At 39.2% G+C, this 21,219-nt stretch overlaps 1 protein-coding gene across 1 annotated transcript in view; it reads left to right on the top strand.

Annotated features, from left to right (window-relative positions):
- Positions 1 to 12,733, top strand: part of HOMER1 (homer scaffold protein 1) — an 87,191-nt gene extending 74,458 nt beyond the window's left edge. The window contains exons 7-9 of the mRNA XM_071425260.1: positions 2,635 to 2,745; positions 4,423 to 4,503; positions 10,132 to 12,733. Coding sequence (XP_071281361.1) covers positions 2,635 to 2,745; positions 4,423 to 4,503; positions 10,132 to 10,320 — 381 coding nt within the window. The 3' untranslated portion in view covers positions 10,321 to 12,733. The remainder of the gene's footprint in view (positions 1 to 2,634; positions 2,746 to 4,422; positions 4,504 to 10,131) is intronic.
- Positions 12,734 to 21,219: the final 8,486 nt, after the last annotated feature.

Below are 21,219 nucleotides of genomic sequence, written 5' to 3'. Positions count from 1 at the left end.
AGTGCTGGCAATTAATTGTCCCTCTGAGAGCAGTTGCTTCTGTTGGCAAGAAAGTTTGTGTGAGCACAGCCTGCTCTGCTTAAGAATAATCATCTGTGTTTGCTTAAGCAATTTCAATAAATGTGTTGAGTTAACGTGGACCAGAGTGTACTTGGGCGTATTCACATGAGCTGTGCACCTGGCAGGGCTGCTGCAGGAGGTGTGTTTAACTAGCAATAATAGATGCAAGTTAGAATGTAACATTTCATCCAACACTTTGATTCATCACCCCTTGGATTCCCAGCTTGCACCAATACATACATCCTCTGTACCAGCCAAGAGGAAACCATATGGAGAACAGGGGGAGTCCAGGTGCTTCCTTAGTCGCAGGACAAGAGACCTCTGCAGGCATGCTTCAAGGCATGAGGTTCTAGGGCAGAGGTAGTTTGGGGATTGGGCTTACTTTCATCTCTCCAGATGAGGTTTTGTGTAAGTGAGCATTCTGTGCTGGTGCTTGCTGAGGGCCGGTGGGTCTTGCTGAGTGCAACAGCTTTTGAAGAGAGATTGTCTTCTTGGAAGTTACTATTCAACATCTCAGCAGGAAAGCTTGGAAATGTTTGAAAAGTTAAACATGAGAAGAGCTGAAGGTGAAAGGGGTGAATGAGTTTGACAGTTCCAGCAAAACTTAGGAGGGAGCTAGAGCTCTTCATAAACCTGCAATGTCAGAACTGTCACAGTTCTGCTTGAATAGTGGAGGATTCTTGACTGGGCAAGACCCTGAGCAAGCAAATGTGACCTCAAAATTTGCCCTGTTTTGACCAGGAGGCCTTGACCAGATGTCCACCAGTCCCTTTCCAGTCTAAATTGCTCTGTGCCTTTCTGATTCTTGCTCCCTCTAGATGTTAGGTCAGACACTGTACAGACATAGGTTTGTCCTCATTGATGTGTTCCAGTTCTTGTTTGTGTAATTGCAGTGGTGAACACTGTAACAGTATTATAAGAATCTAAATACAGATAGATATGTGTAATTGAGAAAATCATCTAAGACTTCAGTTGTAATGCTCAGTAGCATGTAATAAAATGAAGCAAATAAGTCTTTTTTTAAATTTTTTTTTGTCTTGTCATGAGCCTGGTATTCCTTTTGGGACAATACCAGCAAATAAGAAAGTTCTTTAGGGTGGAAGGGAATGTTGCCTTACCAAGCTATATCCTACTCCCTCATTCCCTTTACCCCCTGCCAAGAATTTGTTCCAATCTCAGTTCTCTCCATTACAAATCTCATGTGAAGAAATGTCTAACCAATAGCTTTCCAGCAGAAGAGCCTAGATTCATCATGGCTATTGCAGAGGAGAGGTTTGTGGTCTGTGATTCAGACAGGAGAAATTGTTTAAATTTCCTTGTGTTTCATCTTGGCTTCCCTTAGACTTGATTCAGTAGTCTACCTTTTGAGCCTACAAATAATTCAGAGTTTGAAATTGCTGGTATCACAGTGGCTTTATTAGCTAGGGGACATTGGTGCTGGAAAGGAGCAACCTTGATTCCCTGAGATACTATTTTACCTAAGAAATTAAATTGTCTTGGAAAATATCTGCCCTCAGCCTTATAGCTGCCTCTCTAAGAATGTTAAATTGAGTGTTAAAGGTTTTTGTTGCAGAATTAACTAGCATTTTGTTCAAAGGAGTTTCATGGCCAGATTTGTAGGCATGCCATGCAGCTCTGTTGAAAACTTTATATTAGGATTGACAGGCTTATAACTTATGGAGAGAAATTCATTATTAGGTTTTAGTTATTAAACAAAAATGTTTTAGTGCACACATGCAGGCAGACATGTGGTGTGAAAGTTCTCTAATATTCTGACCTGAAATGTGAGAGGTACATAAACGAGATTTTTCTGCATAGGCTCTAGCTGCATGGATTTTGTTTCTTTGATGCAGCAGCTGTTTTTTAAAACTGTTTATCTGTGAGTGGCAGAATATTAGCATCATTTTGATTATGAAATAAAACAAAAGTGCATACCACTGCCAGGTATCTTAACATAATCAAGGGCAGATGGAACATGCTTGCTGTCTGCTAATAAAAGGGGAACTGAGCAGATCCAAATTGTGACATTAGCTGTTGCCTTTGTGACTGAGAGATGAGCTCCATTAGTAGGGAAAGTTAGAAGCTGGCAGCTGTACTTTGCTGGCTGAGTGTCTGCTATTGCACTGTTGATGCCGAGTGATGCTGTGAAATGTTAATTGGCTTTCTAGGAAGTGTGTGAACATTGTGACTTAGTAAGGTGGTAGAAGATTAAGTGTCAGATGGAGAGGTTAGTTAGACAGACAGATCTGTGTTTAGTCATCAAGGCATTACTGTGTTTGAAGTGGTAATTCAGAACTTTGTTAAAACTTTTGATAATTAGTATAAGTTTTAATTAGCGTTCTTCTCAGCATATAACAAATGAATTTGTTTCCAGGAATTCACAGCAACAACTTACATAATGATATATAACGGAACATTATGCCAACTTTATAAGAACACCTTCACCATTTTAATCAACAGAAGTCATCCAGAAGTTAGGGTGTATTTCAAAGGCAGCTTTGATGCAAAGAAATAATAGTACCTTGAATATATTGAAATTAATTCTGTATGTGTTTCTGCTACTTATTTCAACAGGTGACTGAGCTGGAGTGTGTGAGCAGTCAAGCCAATGCAGTCCATACTCATAAGACAGAATTAAACCAGACAATACAGGAATTAGAGTCTACACTGAAGAAAAAAGAAGAGGTATCTGCTAACATTTGTTTTTGGCTTTTCTATTACATAATTTCTAAAACCTTTCAATATTAAGCTTGTGATGGCTAGATACTGAATTATTTGCTATTGATGTTACAAAGTAAATTCTTTTTCAACTTTTTTGAATTGTTAGTATTTTTTTTTATATAATTACATTAGCCCAATATAGAGCTGGGTATCTGGATAGCAACAAGAAAACTATCATGTTTTCCTGTTTGCTTTTGCCAAACATTTCTGTTTGCAAAAGTAAGTCATAAGTGGTTTCCACAGGGCAATAATCACAGTGATGCAGTCCAGATTCACTAAGAAAGGAAGCTGTTGTAGGCATGCTTTCTGTTTTTCTGGAGAATAGAGTTTGAGACAAGTAATAGTTCAATGCCTTTGTCCAGCCAGTCTCTTTTTCAGGCTCTGTTAATAGAGCTGACCTTTATGGTCCATAAAATCAGTTCCATAAGATCAATTTCCTTAAAAACATGCCAAACCCCCAGCCTGAAACTTGGTATTTACTGTGCCATGTGCCTTGGCCTGGATCAGCAGCAAGTAAATAAAAGGAATTGGAGTAACACCTGCATTGGCATATGTCCTAGAGGAAAGCATATCTGTGCCACAGAAGGATCAAGAATCACCCCTTTATGGATGGAAAAAGGAGATGGAAGCAGCTGCACAGGAAGAATTATTTGCCCCGTGTAAGAGACTGTGGGCACTGGCGTGTGTACTTGGAGGGGCAGTGTGTCTTGCCAAGCCTTCCCTCAGTGCTGTGAGGTGTTTCCAAGGAGGATGCAGGAGAGGCACAGTCATTACAGAATATACTCTCAAAATGGAATGAAGCCTTTTCCAAACTCCTTCCCATTTAATAGATTAGGCTCAGCTTGGTAATGTTTCCCATTTTGTTGCCCATTTCTTTTGATTATGCTGAGTTGTTGGCTGCAAAAAAATCCTGCCAAAAGGAGTTCTGGGAGGTGAATATGCCTATCTGGACAAGAGTACTTACTAGTTTTAAGTTTGATACCTTTTAGTTTTGTTCACTGTTTCTATTCTTGTCTCTGGAAGTAAACTAAGAACAGGTTTCTCTTCTGTTCATTATTTCATCTATATTTATTTTATACCTTATTGTTTTCTAATTGCTAAATTAAAGATGCCATTTCTTTTAGATTCTCTTTTTACAGAAGTCAATCAAAACATGCAGTTTTTTGATGTTCAGCCCTGCTGCTGGTGACATAATAAGCAGTTTACATTTGAAAATTGGATTTTTTTTCCTTGAAAAAATGGGGAAGAGTAGATTCTGATAGAATATAAAGTATTAATTTGTTTTTAATTACATTTTTTAAATTAATTAATTAATTAATTAATTAAAAAATTTGTTTTCTTAATTTTTTGGGCAAAAATTATTTCGTATCTCTTCAGGGGGAAAAGAAAACTTGGACTTTTACAAATGAAAATGCTTTTGTCTATTGTTGTTTATTGACACTGGAGTTGCTGGTTTGGGGCTGTGATTCGGAAGTATTGGAAGCAGGGCTTACACATCATGTTCTCTGATGGGCAGTAGCCAACTGGCAGTTTTGGTATTGTTGCAATGACTTTCTCGGAAGAAGAAGCAGGAGCCAGATTACCAGCACTGAGGCCAAGCCAGGTAACACATTGCTAGCAGGGTTGTTTCTTCTCCCTTAGGAAATAGAAGGATTGAAACAAGAAATTGAAAATGCCAGAGAGCTCCAGGCGCAGAGGGATTCTCTGACCCAGAAGTTACAGGTGAGCTGTAGTGCATCATCTTAATTTAGAGAAAGTGCATCATCTTAATTTATCAGCAAATGAGCAGTTCACATGTGCAACTTGTGCTATATTTACTGAATGTGCCAGATGAATGTGTAGGTTAGACTGCCCTGAAAGTGCTGGGTTGGGATGACCCTTAGGGATTTGTATCAAAATTTCTACCTGCTCTAAATTGCTATTTTTATCTGAGGAAACACATCCACATTGTTTTTACATGTCCACAGAGTACTCTCAGGTTAGCAAACTTCCTTCCCTGATACATGTCCTGGACAGTTCTGGTCCATTTTCATAGCACTGTCTTCCCATAGTTTTTGCATGCCACTGAAATGGTCTGTCTGTGTATCATCAGCCTGGGAGGAGTTTGTGTTCAGTTTTTTAATATGTCCTGAGAAAGTAAGGGTTAAAATGCTCTTGTGTAGTACAGGCTTTAAACCCACACTTTCTACATTTTCTTGGAATTATTTAGAAACATTGTGTTTTTATTGTTTCTTAGCAGTTGTTTCTTACTGTGTGTAATCCCAGGTAGCTGAGGCTGCTGGAATTCATGTTCTCTCATTATATCCTCCCGTGCTCCATCTGAGCTCTTTCCAGTCTGTTGCTGCACTGACCAGCCTGCATAGCCACATTCCTTGTCACACCTGCCTCTGGAATGACCAAAAGCTTATGTGGATTACACTCTGGGTTCAGCTTTCTGAGTTTTGAAAGAGCTGGAAACTCAGGCATTAAATAACTCCAACCCTAAAGTGCTGAAAGGGAATTCTCTTGGTTCTATGGCTTAGCGTGCTGAAAGCAAGCCCCTTCAGGTCACAGCCATAGCTTAGAAGTCATTAGGCAGCTATTCTTTGAAATGTGTGACATGAATTGGAACCTCCATGAATCAAATTTTAACCTGCAGAATAAAACACTAAAGATCAAAATGAGTTCATTCATTTTCCCCATTCTTACATCAACTTGTTTGTACAAAGTATGTTATTACTTTGAACAGTGTTTAAAGAGTGTTTTGAGTACACTGACCTTCCCTGTTCCAAAAACTGTTGCTGGTTTTAGGCTAAATCTACAAGTTTTCATCTGAAAAGGCATTTATGTGAGACTAAAAAGAGACATTGTAATATAACATTGTAATTGTAAAGAGAGTTGGAAATTGTTCTAGCAATAGCAAATGCAGTAGTTTCATTGTAAGATCACATGAAAAGTAGCAGTGAGCCAGAATTATCCTTAGCAAGCAGAATTATGAGACTAGTAAGAGATGAAAGATTAGAAAATGGTAAATTTTTATTAAAATTTTACCTTATAAAGTCAGTAGTTCCATTTTGGTATATTTATGTATAAGTGATTGAGGGCAGCCCTGCCCAGAAGGACTTGGGGGTGATGGTAGATGAAAAATTCAACACTAACCAGCAGTGTGTGCTCCCAGCCCAGAGAGCCACACGTGTCCTGGGCTGCATCCAGAGCAGGGTGGGCAGCAGGGCCAGGGAGGGGATTCTGCCCCTCTGCCCTGCCCTGCTGAGACCCCACCTGCAGGGCTGGGCTCCCAGCACAGATGGACCTGCTGGAGTGAGTACAGAGGAGGCCACGATAAGGCCTGATAAGAGGACTGGAGCACCTCCCCCATGAAGAGAGGCTGAGAACATTTGGGCTGTTCAGCCTGGAGAAGAGAAGGTTGCATGGAGAGGTTACTGTCAGCAACTTTAGAGTATCTGACAGTGGCCTACAGGGAGCCAGGGAGGGACTCTTCATCAGGAACTGCAGTGATAGGACAAGGAGTAATGTCTTCAAACTGAAAGACTGTGGGTTCAGATTAGATACTAGGACGAAATTCTACTTGGTGATGGTGGTGAAGCACTGCTTCAGGTTACCCGAAAAAGTTATGGATGCCCCATCCCTGGAAATGTCCAAGGCTAGCTTGGATGGCACTTTGAGCAACCTTATCTAGAGGAGAGGGTTCCTGCCCATGACAAAGGTTTGAAACCCTTTGTTGTGTTGTTTTAAGGGTCCTTCTAACCTAATCCATTTTATGATTCTGTGATTGTTTAATCACTAAATGGATATATTTTGTATATACGTCCATGTGACACATTGTAAGTGATGTGTTTCTGGAAATGGCTCTGTATGGTTTTATTCAAGTAAATTTAAAGGATCATTTAGGATCTGAGTTAAAAGGTGCCTTTATTAAGCTTAAACTTAATTACTGTCCTGATCCTGCCCAGGAAAAAGATCTTGAGTCTTTGCTGTAATTGTCTTGCTTTGATTATACTGGTGTTTTCTGAGCCACTTCATCCTACATCTGTCACATTCTCTGCTGTAGCTTCACACTGTCTCATGTATGTTCACTTACCTGAGTCATCATTTATTTTCAGACTGATTCTCTCCAGGGTTTGTATCTGTTTCTCTCACTCTTTGTTCTTGTGCTTTTTTTTCCCCTCTTGTGCTTTGCAAGTGGATTATGTAACTTTAAAAAATTTTGGTAAAAATCCTCTATGAAAAATGCTATACAAAGAAATTAGTATTTCAAGGTGTACTGCATTTCTGACAGATGCATATCAGGAATTGATTAGATATCAATCATTGGAAAACTCTAATGAAGAACAATATGTTATCATGAAGGTTAAGTATCGGGGTCCTAATTCCGTTTGTAATGTAGAGAAGTCATATCAGTGAGTCATGATGAGCATGACTCTCACAGTAGGTCAGAATATCTTTATTAATATGGCTGATTCCTAAATGTTGCTGTTGTGTATCATTTGAATATTTTATTCCAATCCTTGCACTGAATTCTGCAAAAGATTGTTACAGAGTGAACAATAAACATAACTAGTAATGATTTAATTTTTCTGTAAGACAAAACAGTATGAGAAATGATTACATCTGATGAAAGAAGAGCTTATAAAACCAAAGGTAAAAAATCCAAGTGCAAAACACATTCTAAAAAGGGCCTGAATGTATCAAAGAGTAAATTTGTTGTTGGATGAGATCAGCTGCCAGTAAAGGGAAATGGCACAGTTAGGGGAATAGATTACATTACATGTAATCCACTTCTTCCAATCAAGAAGCAAGTTTTGTGGTTGACTGATTTGAAACAGGAAACTGCACATGAGCTGGACATGAACTTACAATGCAATAACATTGCAGAAAGCATTAATACTAATTTAGGGTATATATGCATAAGGGTCAAATGTAAATTTAAGAAGTAGCATTTTCCAGAAATTAAAAGCAGTATCTTCTGGCATATTTTATTAAAAATGTGTGAGAAGGGCCTGAAGGGTGTTCTTCAGTGCTAGATACAGGCCAACAGAATGCTCTAGTCAAGCCCAGATATTACAATGTAAAGCCATATAAGTATCTATAGATTTGTCCCAAAGTGATCTATTTCATCACTGGCTTGCCTGCTTGCAGGAATGAATTATCATTGAGGTTAGAGCAGTGGCAAGAAGACTTCCTAGAGCACACAGATTTGGTGACTGGGGGAGAAGCAATGACAGGATGGGCAAATACTGAAAAACAGCAATCAGTTTTCTGTGAGCTAAAGAAAGGGCTGTGTCACTCTGGCAAAGCTGAGAGGACCTTGGATTTCACTTTTATGCCCTATACTGTAATCACTTGGCCCTTGGAGGGTATTGAACATGTGCAATCACTACACCAGGTAGTACTTGTAAGTGCTTAGCCTGGAAGGCAGGAGTAGACCAAATGAAGAAGAGTCTTTACATGGTATTACTGGGTTATACCCAGTTGTCTTCATTTGTAGCTGCAGTGGAGTAGCCATTCAATATATAAGCATGTTTGCATTTTATTTGTATAATTTCTGCAAGTGCACTATCCAGTTAGCTTCTTTTAGTGCTTTGGCAACTAAATTGTTCAGTGCTACACAAATTAATTCTTCTCTTAAGCCTGGCAGTAAGGGGTAATTCCTGTTCTCAGGTGTGCTGGCTGTTCAAGACTGGTGCCCAAAACTCCATAGTTTTTTACTTGCTCATTTGCAAACAAGAAGTAGGGGAGGCCTTCAGCTTGGCTGGGAGGTAACCCTTGGCTCTGCAAGCAGCCACAGCTATGAAGCAGTGAATGTCCTGCAGCGCTGCTGGGGGGCCAGAACTCTGGGGTGCTGCAGAGGCTGGGAGCTGAAACTGAGCATTGGCCATGTCACCCCATCCCCCCTTGGCCAGGGATGCAGCACCCAATCAATAGTGCTGCCAGACCCCTTGCAAGTGGGTACCTTTCTCAGGCTTTGATACAGGGCTGGCATTACATACCTGTTACTCTTGAATGACCCAATATATTTTCTGTACAGGTCAGGTTGTTTTCTGTGGGTAGCTGAGATCTGTCCAATGTAAACATGAATATATTTCTTAGCCTTGAGGGAGACAGAAGAATCACACCAAAACCAGTGAGAGAGTTGGAGGGCTGAAAGAGGAGTTGCTCATGCTGTGATCATTGTCTGCTGCCAGATCTCCCTTCCTATTTGTAAAAGCAGTTGTAGTAAAATCTCAGAGGAGGCCTGTTAAAGCTTTGTGGCACAAAACCACTGTAAAGGGAGGAGGTGTTGAAAAACATGTTACCATACATACTATGAATTCACTATGCACTTTTCCAGAGATGCTCTACAGGGTGTATGGTAGACTAAACACACTGCCTCTGTGCTGCCTTTGAAAATTATTTTTGTAACTGAAATTACAAAACTTAGCATAAATTTATTAGGTGGGCAATGAATCGAACAAAGAACAATATGCTATTCCAGACCTAGGTGACTGGTTCATTTGTGATTTGATTGAAGAGAGGGCACCTGTCTTGCACAGGGCAGAGCAGTTGGCACTGTCTCCCAACAGGTGCAAGCTGGAGCTGTGAGGAGTCCCAGGGGTGGATGCCAAGGGCTTCTCCTTGTGAGTGAGAGCTGAGCTTGCTCAGGGTCAGACCCCCTGGGCTGTGTCCCACATGCTGCTGCTCCATCTTTCCCGCACTGCATGGGAAGGGCAGATCTGTGCAGCAGTGGTGGCTCTCCCAGTATCCCTGCTCCACAGGTGGGTGCTGTGCAGCAAGGCACCATGTGCAGCTTGCACCTCCTGGTTTACATTTGTCACAGTCACCTTGACCTCTGCTTGGGCCCAGCCATGTTCCTGTCTTAATTTTCAGAGTGCAAAGCCCATATACAGGATGGAAATAAAGTGGTGCTCCTCTGTCTCTAAAGCAGCGTTCTGGATGGGGTTTTGCATGAGAACTTTTGATAGAGAACCGTGTCCTTTACCAAATAATGTAGTCTAAATCAGGGCATACTTGAATGTAAGTAAACTCTGAGAAGGTGTTTTCATTAGGCAGTACATTTCTGAATGATAGAAGTGATAACACACTTGAATAAGTGTATCATTTGTTCACTGGTTGAGTTTGTTCCTCTCCAAAAGTTTCAGTCCTTCAGATAATTGTGGAGAAATGGAGGAAGTGGCAATACATATGCAATCTTAGTAACAATTCAGGTTCTGGTTTTGACATACTGAAAACTGGAAAGGTTTACATACTATTTTAAAAAGCAGTTGACAAAAATAGTACATGACCACCAAGAGGACATTAGACTGCTTTGTGTTTGCAGACAACACATTAACATGTTGTGTATTTTCTCTGAAGGAAGTAGAAATTCGAAACAAAGACCTGGAAGGACAGCTGTCTGATCTAGAGCAACGTCTGGAGAAAAGTCAGAATGAGCAAGAAGCTTTTCGCAATAACTTGAAGACACTTTTAGAAATTCTTGATGGAAAAATATTTGAACTAACAGAATTACGAGATAACTTGGCCAAGCTAATAGAGTGCAGTTAAAGAAAATGGGATTTCAGTGCCAATCAGCTTAAAGATGCACTGTCTCTCTTCATAGGACTGTGTTGGGCTCTGCATCAAAGTTGCACAAAATTAGAAAATGCTCCTCTGAGAGGGATTGTTTTAAATTTGACTTGTAATTCAATGTAAAATTTAGAACTTAGCTTGTAGCCAGTTTAAGAAAAAAATAACTAACAAAAAAAACTTGAATTAAAAATTACCTCCTTTTACATTATTGGCCACAGATATTTTGAAAAACATTAACAATAATTGAATGCAATCCTTTTCTAATTATCAGTGATGGAAGAATTAGCAGTGTCCCAGGACACACCCCATTTTGTGACAGATACAATATAGGTTATTGGCTGTTTTATTTAAGATATTTAAATACTGTGTTTTGTGCAAGAACTTAGTGATGACAGCCCTGTATTTTGTTCTTAATAATTTCTCAGGATATGTTGCACTGTGGAGAAGCAGTGCCGGAACAAATTTATTCTTGCCAGGAATGAGAGAGAGTTGCATCTTTAATTGAAAGAAATTTACTATAATTGCTTGTATAAACTTCTTCTTTTTTGTTTTTTTTGGGGTTGGTTGGCTGGTTGGTTTTTTGGTTTTTTTTGGAGCTATACATATATACTGGAAGATACCGTATTTCTTTATGGAGCTTACTTTGGTGTTCTACAATATTGTCCAATGTACGGTTTAGTTTTTCATATGAATTCCATGTACTTACAGTGAGATAGTATCTTCCACTTAACTAAATTTTGAAGCCAACCAGTGATAGAAGGTGAGTCCCAAGGGAAAAATAAAAAGCCCAAACTGCCCTGAGAATTTTAAATGTAAACTTAACAGTTTAAATTTGACCTGCACACATAACAAGGAATGGCCGGTTTTTTGTTTCTGGCCTTGATACTTATATTGAATGTTCAATTTGCTGTTAATCTGTTCTGCAAGAGACTTTTTCAGAATGTGACATGAAGTAGAGGTTCTGTGAATAATGGCTTACAGGGAGCACTGTTCTGTTACAGATTCATTAAGAGCACAGAGGTACCGCAAGGGATTGTTTGTACACTGAACGTGTCTGGCCAAAAAGGCTAGAAGTTTTTTCTTGAAGTTTTGTTGTTATAGCAAATTGAACTGAAGACATGTTTACTCTTTTATGGGTCTTCATATCACATCTTTATCCAAACTACACCAGGCAATATCCTGAACTAAGTGTTTAAAAACAAGACATTGAATTGAATTATCCTTAGTGAGCAGGTTTTAAAGTTGTTTTGATGTAATTTTAACAGACTTTTGGCAAACACATATTTCTTTATATAATAGATTTATTTAAAAAACCCAACTCCTTGAAAGGTAAGCCAATTGTCATGTGTCTTGCATCACAGTGCATTCTTGCCATAAATTGCTTGTAATGCTGAAGAGGGCTTTTTTAAAATGTATGAATGAATGTCAAACCTCAGAGTTGAAAGATGCACGAACCTTTGTTTGCTCCCCAAATTAATTTGAATGTTAAACATGAAATCTAGCTGCTTATTCAATTTGTAGAACACAGTTTTCTTCACTTAGATTCTGATATTCAAAACTAGAAAAGATAAGTTTGTTTTCATGTATGTACTGTGTGTATGTACCATATAATACACGCAGGTTGTCATTTATATTGGAAAGACATGCTTTATTTCTAAAATAACTTTTTCTTTTCCCTTAACTGGTAATTTATCAGGTCTCCCCTGACTAGTCAGGGAAGTGGCTTAGGTTAAATGTTGAAACTGTCATGTATTATATGGTATGTAATATACACAATGTTTACGCTTTCTCCATATTTTTTAGGGTATTTTCTCACATTTATTAAAGGGGTGGGGGGAGCTTGTTTCATTGTGCTACTGGTTGAAAATTTTGTGGTGAGCTACATGTTAATCATTCAGGGGATTTTAGACAGTAGTGTGTATATCTTCATCAGGTCCATATGAGCAGATACAGCCAGTTTTTAATTTTCCTGGGGATATTTGGGCCTGATTCTCCTGTCACTTGTGCTGCTGTAAACCAGATGTGTCCTTGATGTGATGTCAGCAACATTCCGTTGGCATAACATCCGTGGAAGTGCAAGGAGAATTCGGCCTGTTAATGCTCAGTGGACATAATAAGGATGAAGAAAGAATAAAAAAAACATAATGATGGAATAAATGTAATATTATTTTTAATGATATTATTATTGACATTTTTAAAGATATGATGTCATATGTGTGGGAAAAATAGTGGACAAAATATTTCCACTTAAATTTTGTGAATATGTGTGGTACATGAGCATTTCTATGTATAAGTACACACACATATGTATATACAGAACATGGAAAAATTTAGATGTGCACATTTTTAATATTTTCCTATTGAAATTAAATTTAAAATTGGAAATTGATATTTGAGAATTTCTTTTTCTCATAGAATAGATAAGCTTCATTTCTTTTTTTTTAAACAATACAGTTACTGAGGGCTGCACCTTTGAATTCCCAAATAGTTGCCAAACATAAATATGGGATGAGGTGGACATACGTGCACATATAAATAAAATCCTATGTCTAAGACTATTTTTAATGCTTATGTACAGTAGGCAGGTGTTTAGAAATTGTGATCAAAAGTTCATACTTAGGTGGCTATACCTACTGTAGCCTCTTCACTTCTGTTTTAACATAAAGGTTTTGCCATTTGAAACATTACTGTCCCAGAGACAAGTACTGTACATTGTATCTATCTTTAATGAAACTATGGGAATATGTATACAAGAAAACAGTGTTCAGTACTATAGCCTGAAAACATGACCGTGAACTTGCACTGGAGGGGAGAGCAGTTACTTTGTGTATAAATTTACGTGGCAACTACAGTCTTGGGAAAAAAAAAAAAAAGGAAACAAGAAAAACAAAAAAAAAAAAACCAAAAGAATTACCATAAGCCTCACAGAAATACAGAAATAGAACAAAAAAAAAAAAAAAGGAGAAAAAAGAAATTAAACCCACAGTTCTTTATTTTGAAATACACTTGCTATTCTCTGGAGAATGTATTACTCTTTTTTTTTTTTTTCCTTTAATCTTTTTCAAGTTTGTGCAAGTGATAGCAGCAGCTACCTTAATCTTTCAGGTGCTACTGGATTTTGCATTAGTGTGTTATGTTGTGAAATCCTGACTTTGACATAAAAAATTTTTGTAAGTATATCCCCGTCTGGATAGCTAGTTTTTGGAGTGTATTGTTCATAATCCATATGCCTCAATGATCCAGAAATTGCATTTTTCTATGTGGACAAAGTAAAACATGTGAATTAAACTGTCCATTATAGATGACTGGAAGTTCCTTTTCCTGGCCCATATATCCAGGAAAGAGGAGAAAAAAATGAACTGATAATGCAGAAATGCGGTTATAACATCTCTAAGAAAATACATTTTCAGGTAAAATACAAATAAATAAATAAATAAATAAAGGGCTAAACCAGTTGTTACTCAAATAAGTATCATTTAATGCTATCGATGGCATTCCCAAGATAATTCCTTTAAAGAAAACCTTAGAATTAATAATGCATCAATTAAAGATTAATGTTTTGGGATATGTCTTTTCAGTTGTCAAATGTGAAAGGTTTCTGATTTCTGCTCATTTTTCTACCAGTTGGGGATTAACTTCAGGTTTGCCTTCAATAAGAGGCTAAACCTCATTTCATTCTGTCATCTCATATATTCTGTACTGAAGTGGCTGCTGAACAGCACTCTGTGAGCACTGCATTCAAAAGTCAAAATCAAAGCCATTTTTCAGAAATACTGCATGGAGAGAGGAATGGAAAACTGTTGCAGACCTTAATTCTCTGCAGAGCTGTAGGTATCAGTAAAAGCACTTAACTTGGTTAGTTGCAAAAACCTTAAGGCCAAAGACAGATCTAATTAGAGATTAGATCTGGATGTCAGAAGACAATTAAAAAATACCATCAAGAAACTCCATCCCAATGTGTGTAGTTCAGTTTCAGTAACTGAACATGCCAGTTAAGTGCACACCTATACACTGGGGTTTCTTTTTCAGAAAATGGACCTGACTCTGCTAAGCAATGTTCAAACTGTCTTGTTTACATTTTCTTAGTAATGCTGCATTTGTGCACTACCTCTGAACAGTGCTAAGCAGAGACCATATCATGGGATAAAATTATATACACATTATTTGAAATCTGTGGTTTTGCTTAGCAGCCTTAGTTCCTCATTTTACTCCACTTACTTCAGACAAGATGGATGAATTTTCCCTGTTTTGTTAAACATTTTGAAATTTGAAATTTTGTTAAACATTTTGGAGTTTTGTGTTAGATCCCAGATCAGTTCAGCTTGTGTCCACTCTTCTGGCCATGCCTAGCCAGAAAGCAGGTGTGAGTCTAAATGTCACAATACCTCTAGATACTATAGACATAAGGGGGTTTTCACACCATAAGGGGTCTCATAGCTTGCCCGCCACAACCTCTCAGGGACCTGCAGTGGCCAGTTCTGCTTCTGCACTGCTGGCAGCTCATCATAGGACCAAAGAAACACAATATACCTACTTTCCCCCTTATTGCTGGGTCTTGCATAAGCAGAGCTCAGATGAAACGATATATCTGGCATTCCTTAGTATTTTCAGATAAAGCCATGGAAGGAAAGTAACTATCAAAGGTGTTGTAAATTTGGGGTGGGTGAGGGAAGCACAGATTTCAAAAAGATTCCCTAGTGTGGAAACCTTGTGTAGCTGTAAAATAGGTGAGAATGATTTGCATAGGGAATGACAAACCACCTGGAAGGATCTCACTTTCCTTAGGTGCTCACATCATGCTGACATTGAGCACACCTGGCTTGGCCCAAAAGTCCACTCTTGATTGCTAGAGGCTTCCCAAGGTCAGCACTGGGGGTGTGTTTCATGAACACAGCTGAAGTCCTGACAGTCTGCAAACCCCATGTCCTCTCTGTCTTTTACCTTCACCACTCTAGAGGTTTGATACCAGTATTAACCATCAGTGCTCCCTGTTTTCTGCTGCCATCCGATCCTATGATGTTCCTATGATGGTAATGGAATTCTGAGCTGAGTTTGGGGTTTTTTCTTTCTTTTAACTTGGAAGTAGTTTCCAACCTTGTTCCCTGCTTTGGGAATTCTCATCTGCTCTCATCCAAGCCTCATCTCGCTGCATGGATCCAGCAGTGTGTCAGGTGCTTTTGCTTCCATTAGGTTGAGAATAGCAACATAGACATTTTCTTGGAAGAGAACTTGCATTTCTGTGACTGTGGTAATTCTTGAAGAAGAAGGTTTTTTTCTCAGTAGATCAAGAAGGAGGGCAGAACTAAGGACCTTCACAAACAATACCATGCATCCAGGTGCTAAGGGGAGAGGAAGAGCTACACTTGACAAGGTATGTGTAAATATAATCTGTGTGTATGGATTTCCTCCTGTTGAATTAAATATGGTCATGCAGATACTTGCAGAGAGGGAACAAGGCCTTTGAAATTCTCTGAGTCTGGCTTGTATTTTATTAAATGTTCAGTGGAATTGTCTCTAAACAAAACAAAAGAAATTGGAAGCAAAATGACCTTGTACTTGCCTGCAGGAGAAAGATCATAGCCCTTACTTATGGATGGAAATTTTAACATTAAATCTACTTATTTCTTCACATCTGAATATATATGGTTATTTTTATAATTCCAGCAGTTTTGTTTCTCAGGAATCTGCAGCAATGAGAACCAGAAATCCATCAGTGTAAGGTACAGCTCTCTTTGACTTAGTGAGAGGAGCCAGGGTAGAAGTATGCAGATGAGTGCCTCAAGTAGTATTTCATGCGAGCATCCTGCATCTAGTCCCTGCTGCACAGCCTCACTGCTACACCCTGCCAGCTGCACTTGCTGTCTGTCCCAGAAGCAACCCAGGAGGGCTTGCTGTCCTTTGTTCAGAAGCTGCTGCTTCAAAACTGTAGCTCTGTCATTACCAGTCTGGAGCCCTTTTGCTCCAGAGCATTTTGCACAGTCAGAGTTTTGCTTGCAGGGGGAGAAAGGGGGAAATTTCATTCTGTATATCTTAAAGAAGCAGAGTAATATGTAGATTTGCTATAAGCTGCTTTTCCCCACCTCTTTAAAAAGAAATTATGAAAGCTTTATTTGAGGTGGTTATTGTTACCATTTGAACCTACCAGCCAAAACTTTCATTTTCCTCTATTTCTTGCATTTTTTCTTTTGTTCTGTGTTCTTTTCTCTTGCATAACATGGAACAACTAAAAATGTTTATAGTCAATATAAGTCCTAAACTGCTTACGGAATGAGAAACATAAATATTCAGTGTCCAGCTCACTCAGCAGGGACATCAGTAACCCAAAAAACCCAAAACCCACCCACAAAAGAGACACTTGTGGGAATGAGGTGCTGACTGTTGTGCATGAACATTTCAGCCTCAGTGAGGAAGCATTGGGGATCTTCTAAACAAGCATTACTGAGGCATGCTACTAGAAAGTACCTTGAATCAGAGCTGTCATAGAGACAGCAATGCAAATATTTTCAGAAGACATGAGTTTTCATGCTCTTCACCGATGATGGTAACTGTATTGCACAAATAGAAAATACCTATAAGGCACATGTAACTCAAGTTAAAATGCAAAAATGTGTTAGGATTGACAGCAAAAGTTCCCATCAAGCTAGAAGATTTCTGTCATCAGCTAGAATAGGCGACAGGTCTTTTGCAAATGAATTATAGCTACGTTGGAAATCTCCACGAGAGAACAAGTACAAAGACAAGAACAGTTCTCTGTACCTGAGTCAGGCTGGGAAATCCATCTATGGGACTTAGTCTTGAGTAACAGGTTGGGTAGCTGGCAAACAGTACTGTCGTTTCAGAGGGGTTTAAAGGAATTTTGACACTTGGGCCACACTGCAGTGATCAAACTGGGACAAGGACATAGATATCTAAAATCCAGAAGGGAATAAGGCCTCACAGAGCACAGCACTGGTCAGCTCTGTGACTGAGCAAGCTACTGCACTGGAACTGCTGGTGTGTCCAAACATGGAATCGTCTCTCTGAACCTGGCAATGAGGATGGTTCACTTATGGGATAAGAACAAGCAAGTTCACCAGCCTTGAGGCTGGTTTTACAGCTCAGCAATAGCTGTTAGGTGGCTGTGGAATTTGCCATAACACTTCAAGTCTCACTTTTGAGGGGCTGCACCAGAAGAGGGGGCCACTACTAGAGGCAGTTGTAAGGTGACCTCCACGGCTCCCACAAGCACAGTGCTGGGTCTTACATGGCATAAATGCTGGCATGCAGCTACTTGGAAAATAGTTAGCTGGTGACAGTGGCATGTCAAAGGATCAGGCCTTCATCACCTGGAAGGTCTTCATGGATTTAAGTGAAGAAATCCTAACTCACAGTATTTCAGGGTAAGTTTTTCTTTTTTAACTGAAACTTCACAGCTTGCTATTGCAATGACACATTGATGGGTTAATAGAAGACACTGTCCTGTTGGGAAACAGCTAGGCTCCTTCCACTGGGAAGGGAGCAGAAGCAAAGTTTGCATTCAATTAGCCAAGCTGGTATTAGTGATAGTACCAAGCACTTCCTTATCCAGAAGCATCCCTGCAACCTTGAGCATCCACCAAGGACTGCAGCAAACTCATTCATCTGGGCCTCAAACGGCAGGGATTCTGTAGTTATCTCAGGCAGCTAATGGCTGGGAGCAGAACCCAGGTTTATCCCAGATGGCTGACAGTGCAGTCTCAACAAATGCTGTCTGGAACACAAAGTTTCTGTTCGAAGTTTCTTACTGCAAACAGAGATTAAAAGTTGAGTACTTGAAGGGTTGGCATTTTCTGCAAAATGGGACATAGCATTAACTTGGAAATGTAACTGCTTTTGAGTATTTAAATATAATGCATATTATTTTGTACACCAATTAAGCAAAGCATGCCCTGGTAGGCATTGTGTGGCTCATGTTTTCCCTGAATACATAGCCCAAGTAGACTTTATTAAAGAGTGACAAACCTGATCTCCTAAACAGAGATTTGCTTTAACTAATAGAACCTTTGACTGAGGACAATTTCTGCACTCCTCTAATCTTTTCCCAGAATGGCTGAATAAGAGTAGGCGCCCTCCAAGTATTACTTGGGGTGTTTTGACCATCTCCTGGCCACAAGCACTGACGGAATGGCCCATGAATGGTCAGACTTTGCAAAAACCAACAGCCTGACTCACTGAGCACAGTTTGACTTAGAGCTGAGTGACAGAGCAAGGTATGTGTGTGTCAGGGGACACATAAAAACACTGTTGTAAAGTGGGGGAAATAAATTTCCTCCTGCAGATCTCCCAAGGTGCTGGGCAGGAGAACGAACCTTATGTTTCAACTTACTCTCCCATTAAGAGAAGACTTTTCAGCAGCAGAAATCTTTAGGAAACCATGACAAAAATATATGTATACCATCGACAGAAATATAGGATATGTGCTTTCTTTTTTGATACTATAAATATTACTTTATAATGCCAATTTAAGACATTTTTTTAACATGTCATTAGAAACCAAGAGCAGTGTGCAGCGGTTTTTCTGTCAAATTGTTTTCACAGGACTTTATCCACTCCAACAGTCATTTTACTCACAGCCAAGTGCATGTGGGGGGGGAAAATGGCCATCCTTTTATGGTGCTTCAAAAGAAGTTGATTCATAAATGTCTGTTACTGGTGTTTAAATTGTGCTTTTAACATGCATGGCAGTTTGAGCATGCACTGATGATTTTGTATGCTAACAACTCAGTTACACTCTTACTGAAATTGAATGGGATTAAAATAAAGTACTGAGGAAGAAAAAGTATAGTTAATATAAGTCCTTTGTATGAATTGCATGATTCTTCAATCTTCCTTATTCCTGACTTTTAAACAGTAATGTACAGAGGGAATGTGATGCTAATTAGAAAAGTTGTCACAATGCAAGAATGAAGTAAACAGTGACTTATGTTTGAAAGTCTGTCAATGTGCTTAGTCTTATGTAAGCAATGTGGGGTATAGTGAGATGTCTCAGAGAAGTCAAGAAGGCTGCTGCATTCCATGGTGAGGAATGAGTGACAAGAAAGCAATACAACAAACATCCCAGAAACAGCACAAAACTACAATAGGAAAAAGGGGTAAGACAGCAGATACAGTGTGAATGTGAATATAACTTTTGTTTTGGTTTAGGTTCTTTTATTCCCAAAGTTTTGGTTGATTAATGATGAGTAAACCCCAGCAACGACAGAGGCAGCAGCTTTAACAGCACAGAGTAATCTGTGCCTGTTTTTATCCCCCAGCCCTTCCTGTGGAGGCAACAGTTCAAGGGAGATGTGCTGTTTTTGAGCTGATGAAAATCTGGACAGTGAGCATGACTGTGGTGAAGATTTGTATAAAGTTTAGAGAAAGTAATTAGAGACTGAGAATCTTACTGCAAAGGGGGAAAGGCAGAAATGCTTCTCTGTGGGATCAGTTCTTCAGGATGGAGGTTTGGACTTCTGTGAGCAAGGTACATTACACAGTGATGATACTGTAGCTTCTTGGGAACACTTCTGGGATGGTTTTCTGCTGAAGGGCAGTTTGTGCAAGCAAAGTGATACCTGTAACAGTTAAATAGCTGACATGGTACATATCTAAAGTTTAAGACCACATTTTATCCATTTTTATGGACATTATAACCTTCCTTTATAAATGGTAAAAAACACAGTAGCACACACAGTGTGCACAACTCTGTAATGGCAGATTTAGACCTTTGCCTTGAGCATAAAGCTCCAGCTGCAGTGGTGGCAGTGACATGCTTATGGCTTGCTGATCCCAAGATTCAGAGGTACTGTAGCAGTCCAGGATTCCTCTAAGCTCCCTCCAATTGCAGGAAGAATGAAGCCTATAAAATGGGCTTCTCCCTATGATGGGAAGCAGCAGTAAGAACTGCTGAGAAAAGCAACAGTTCATAGGTTTTGGAAAAAAATCTGCAAAATACACCTTCCATTTTTACTTCTTTCCCTTGTACCTACTGGCTCTGTTGAGCATTAAGAGGTAGAACAGAGACAAACCCTGCACATACCAGTAGTTCCCCTATTTCAGAGGCATTGTGGCCCACTGAGTATTTATTTACAATGTACCTTTGATTTACATCTGACATGTTACAAGCAGGAAAAAAAAAATGGTTCTTTCATCTTCTGTGTTGTACCAAAAAGAGGCCTTATTTTGCATGGCATACCACTGCCTTTTAATTCTGCCTACAGATTACATTGACTCATCTGCAATCCTGATGCATACACTAAATTCACTTCCAACCTGTACTGACACTGTAGAGAGTTATAAAAATAACAATCAACTTAGCTACTGAAGCCAGTGCCAAACAGAACCATGTGATGGAGCATCAGTTTGTCCTGCAGAGCAAAACCTGTGCAGGCACCCACATCAAGATCACACACTGCCAGAGCTTTAGGAACAGACCTCAGACACAAATGTAACTCTCTTCTCTCTTAAGTCAGCAACAATCAAAGAACTGATTATTTCAAAGCACATTTTCTACTTGTTCTACATGTTCTTCCATAACCCAGAATTAAGAGTCATTATTACCTGGCATGAAAAACACCATTAGGAAACCAAAGTCAGACAGCTTTGAATTTTGTACAAGACATGTTGCAATGTAGATTTGCACTGCAAATACAAAGTTGGTTTCATGTTACTCTTTGAAATATCCTTTTTCTTGTTTTCTCAGGATTGTAATGGCACTAAAAAGTTCCTGTTTCAGAAATACACTGGTTTTTCGTTTCCTCATGTTAAGGAACCAGCTAGAAATAGAACCTACTGCACTGCACCAAAAACACAGAAGCAAAAGGGAAAAGAGATACAATATAAAGATACCTTTTTTTGCAAGACACAGGTCTACATAAA

The sequence above is a fragment of the Agelaius tricolor genome, unplaced genomic scaffold (genome assembly GCF_023055355.1).
Source record: "Agelaius tricolor isolate 1412-34295 unplaced genomic scaffold, bAgeTri1.0.p SCAF_4, whole genome shotgun sequence".
In the NCBI taxonomy this organism is placed as follows: Eukaryota; Metazoa; Chordata; class Aves; order Passeriformes; family Icteridae; genus Agelaius; species Agelaius tricolor.
Note: the sequence above shows the minus strand (reverse complement) of the source record. Positions and strands in the feature narration are given on the sequence as shown.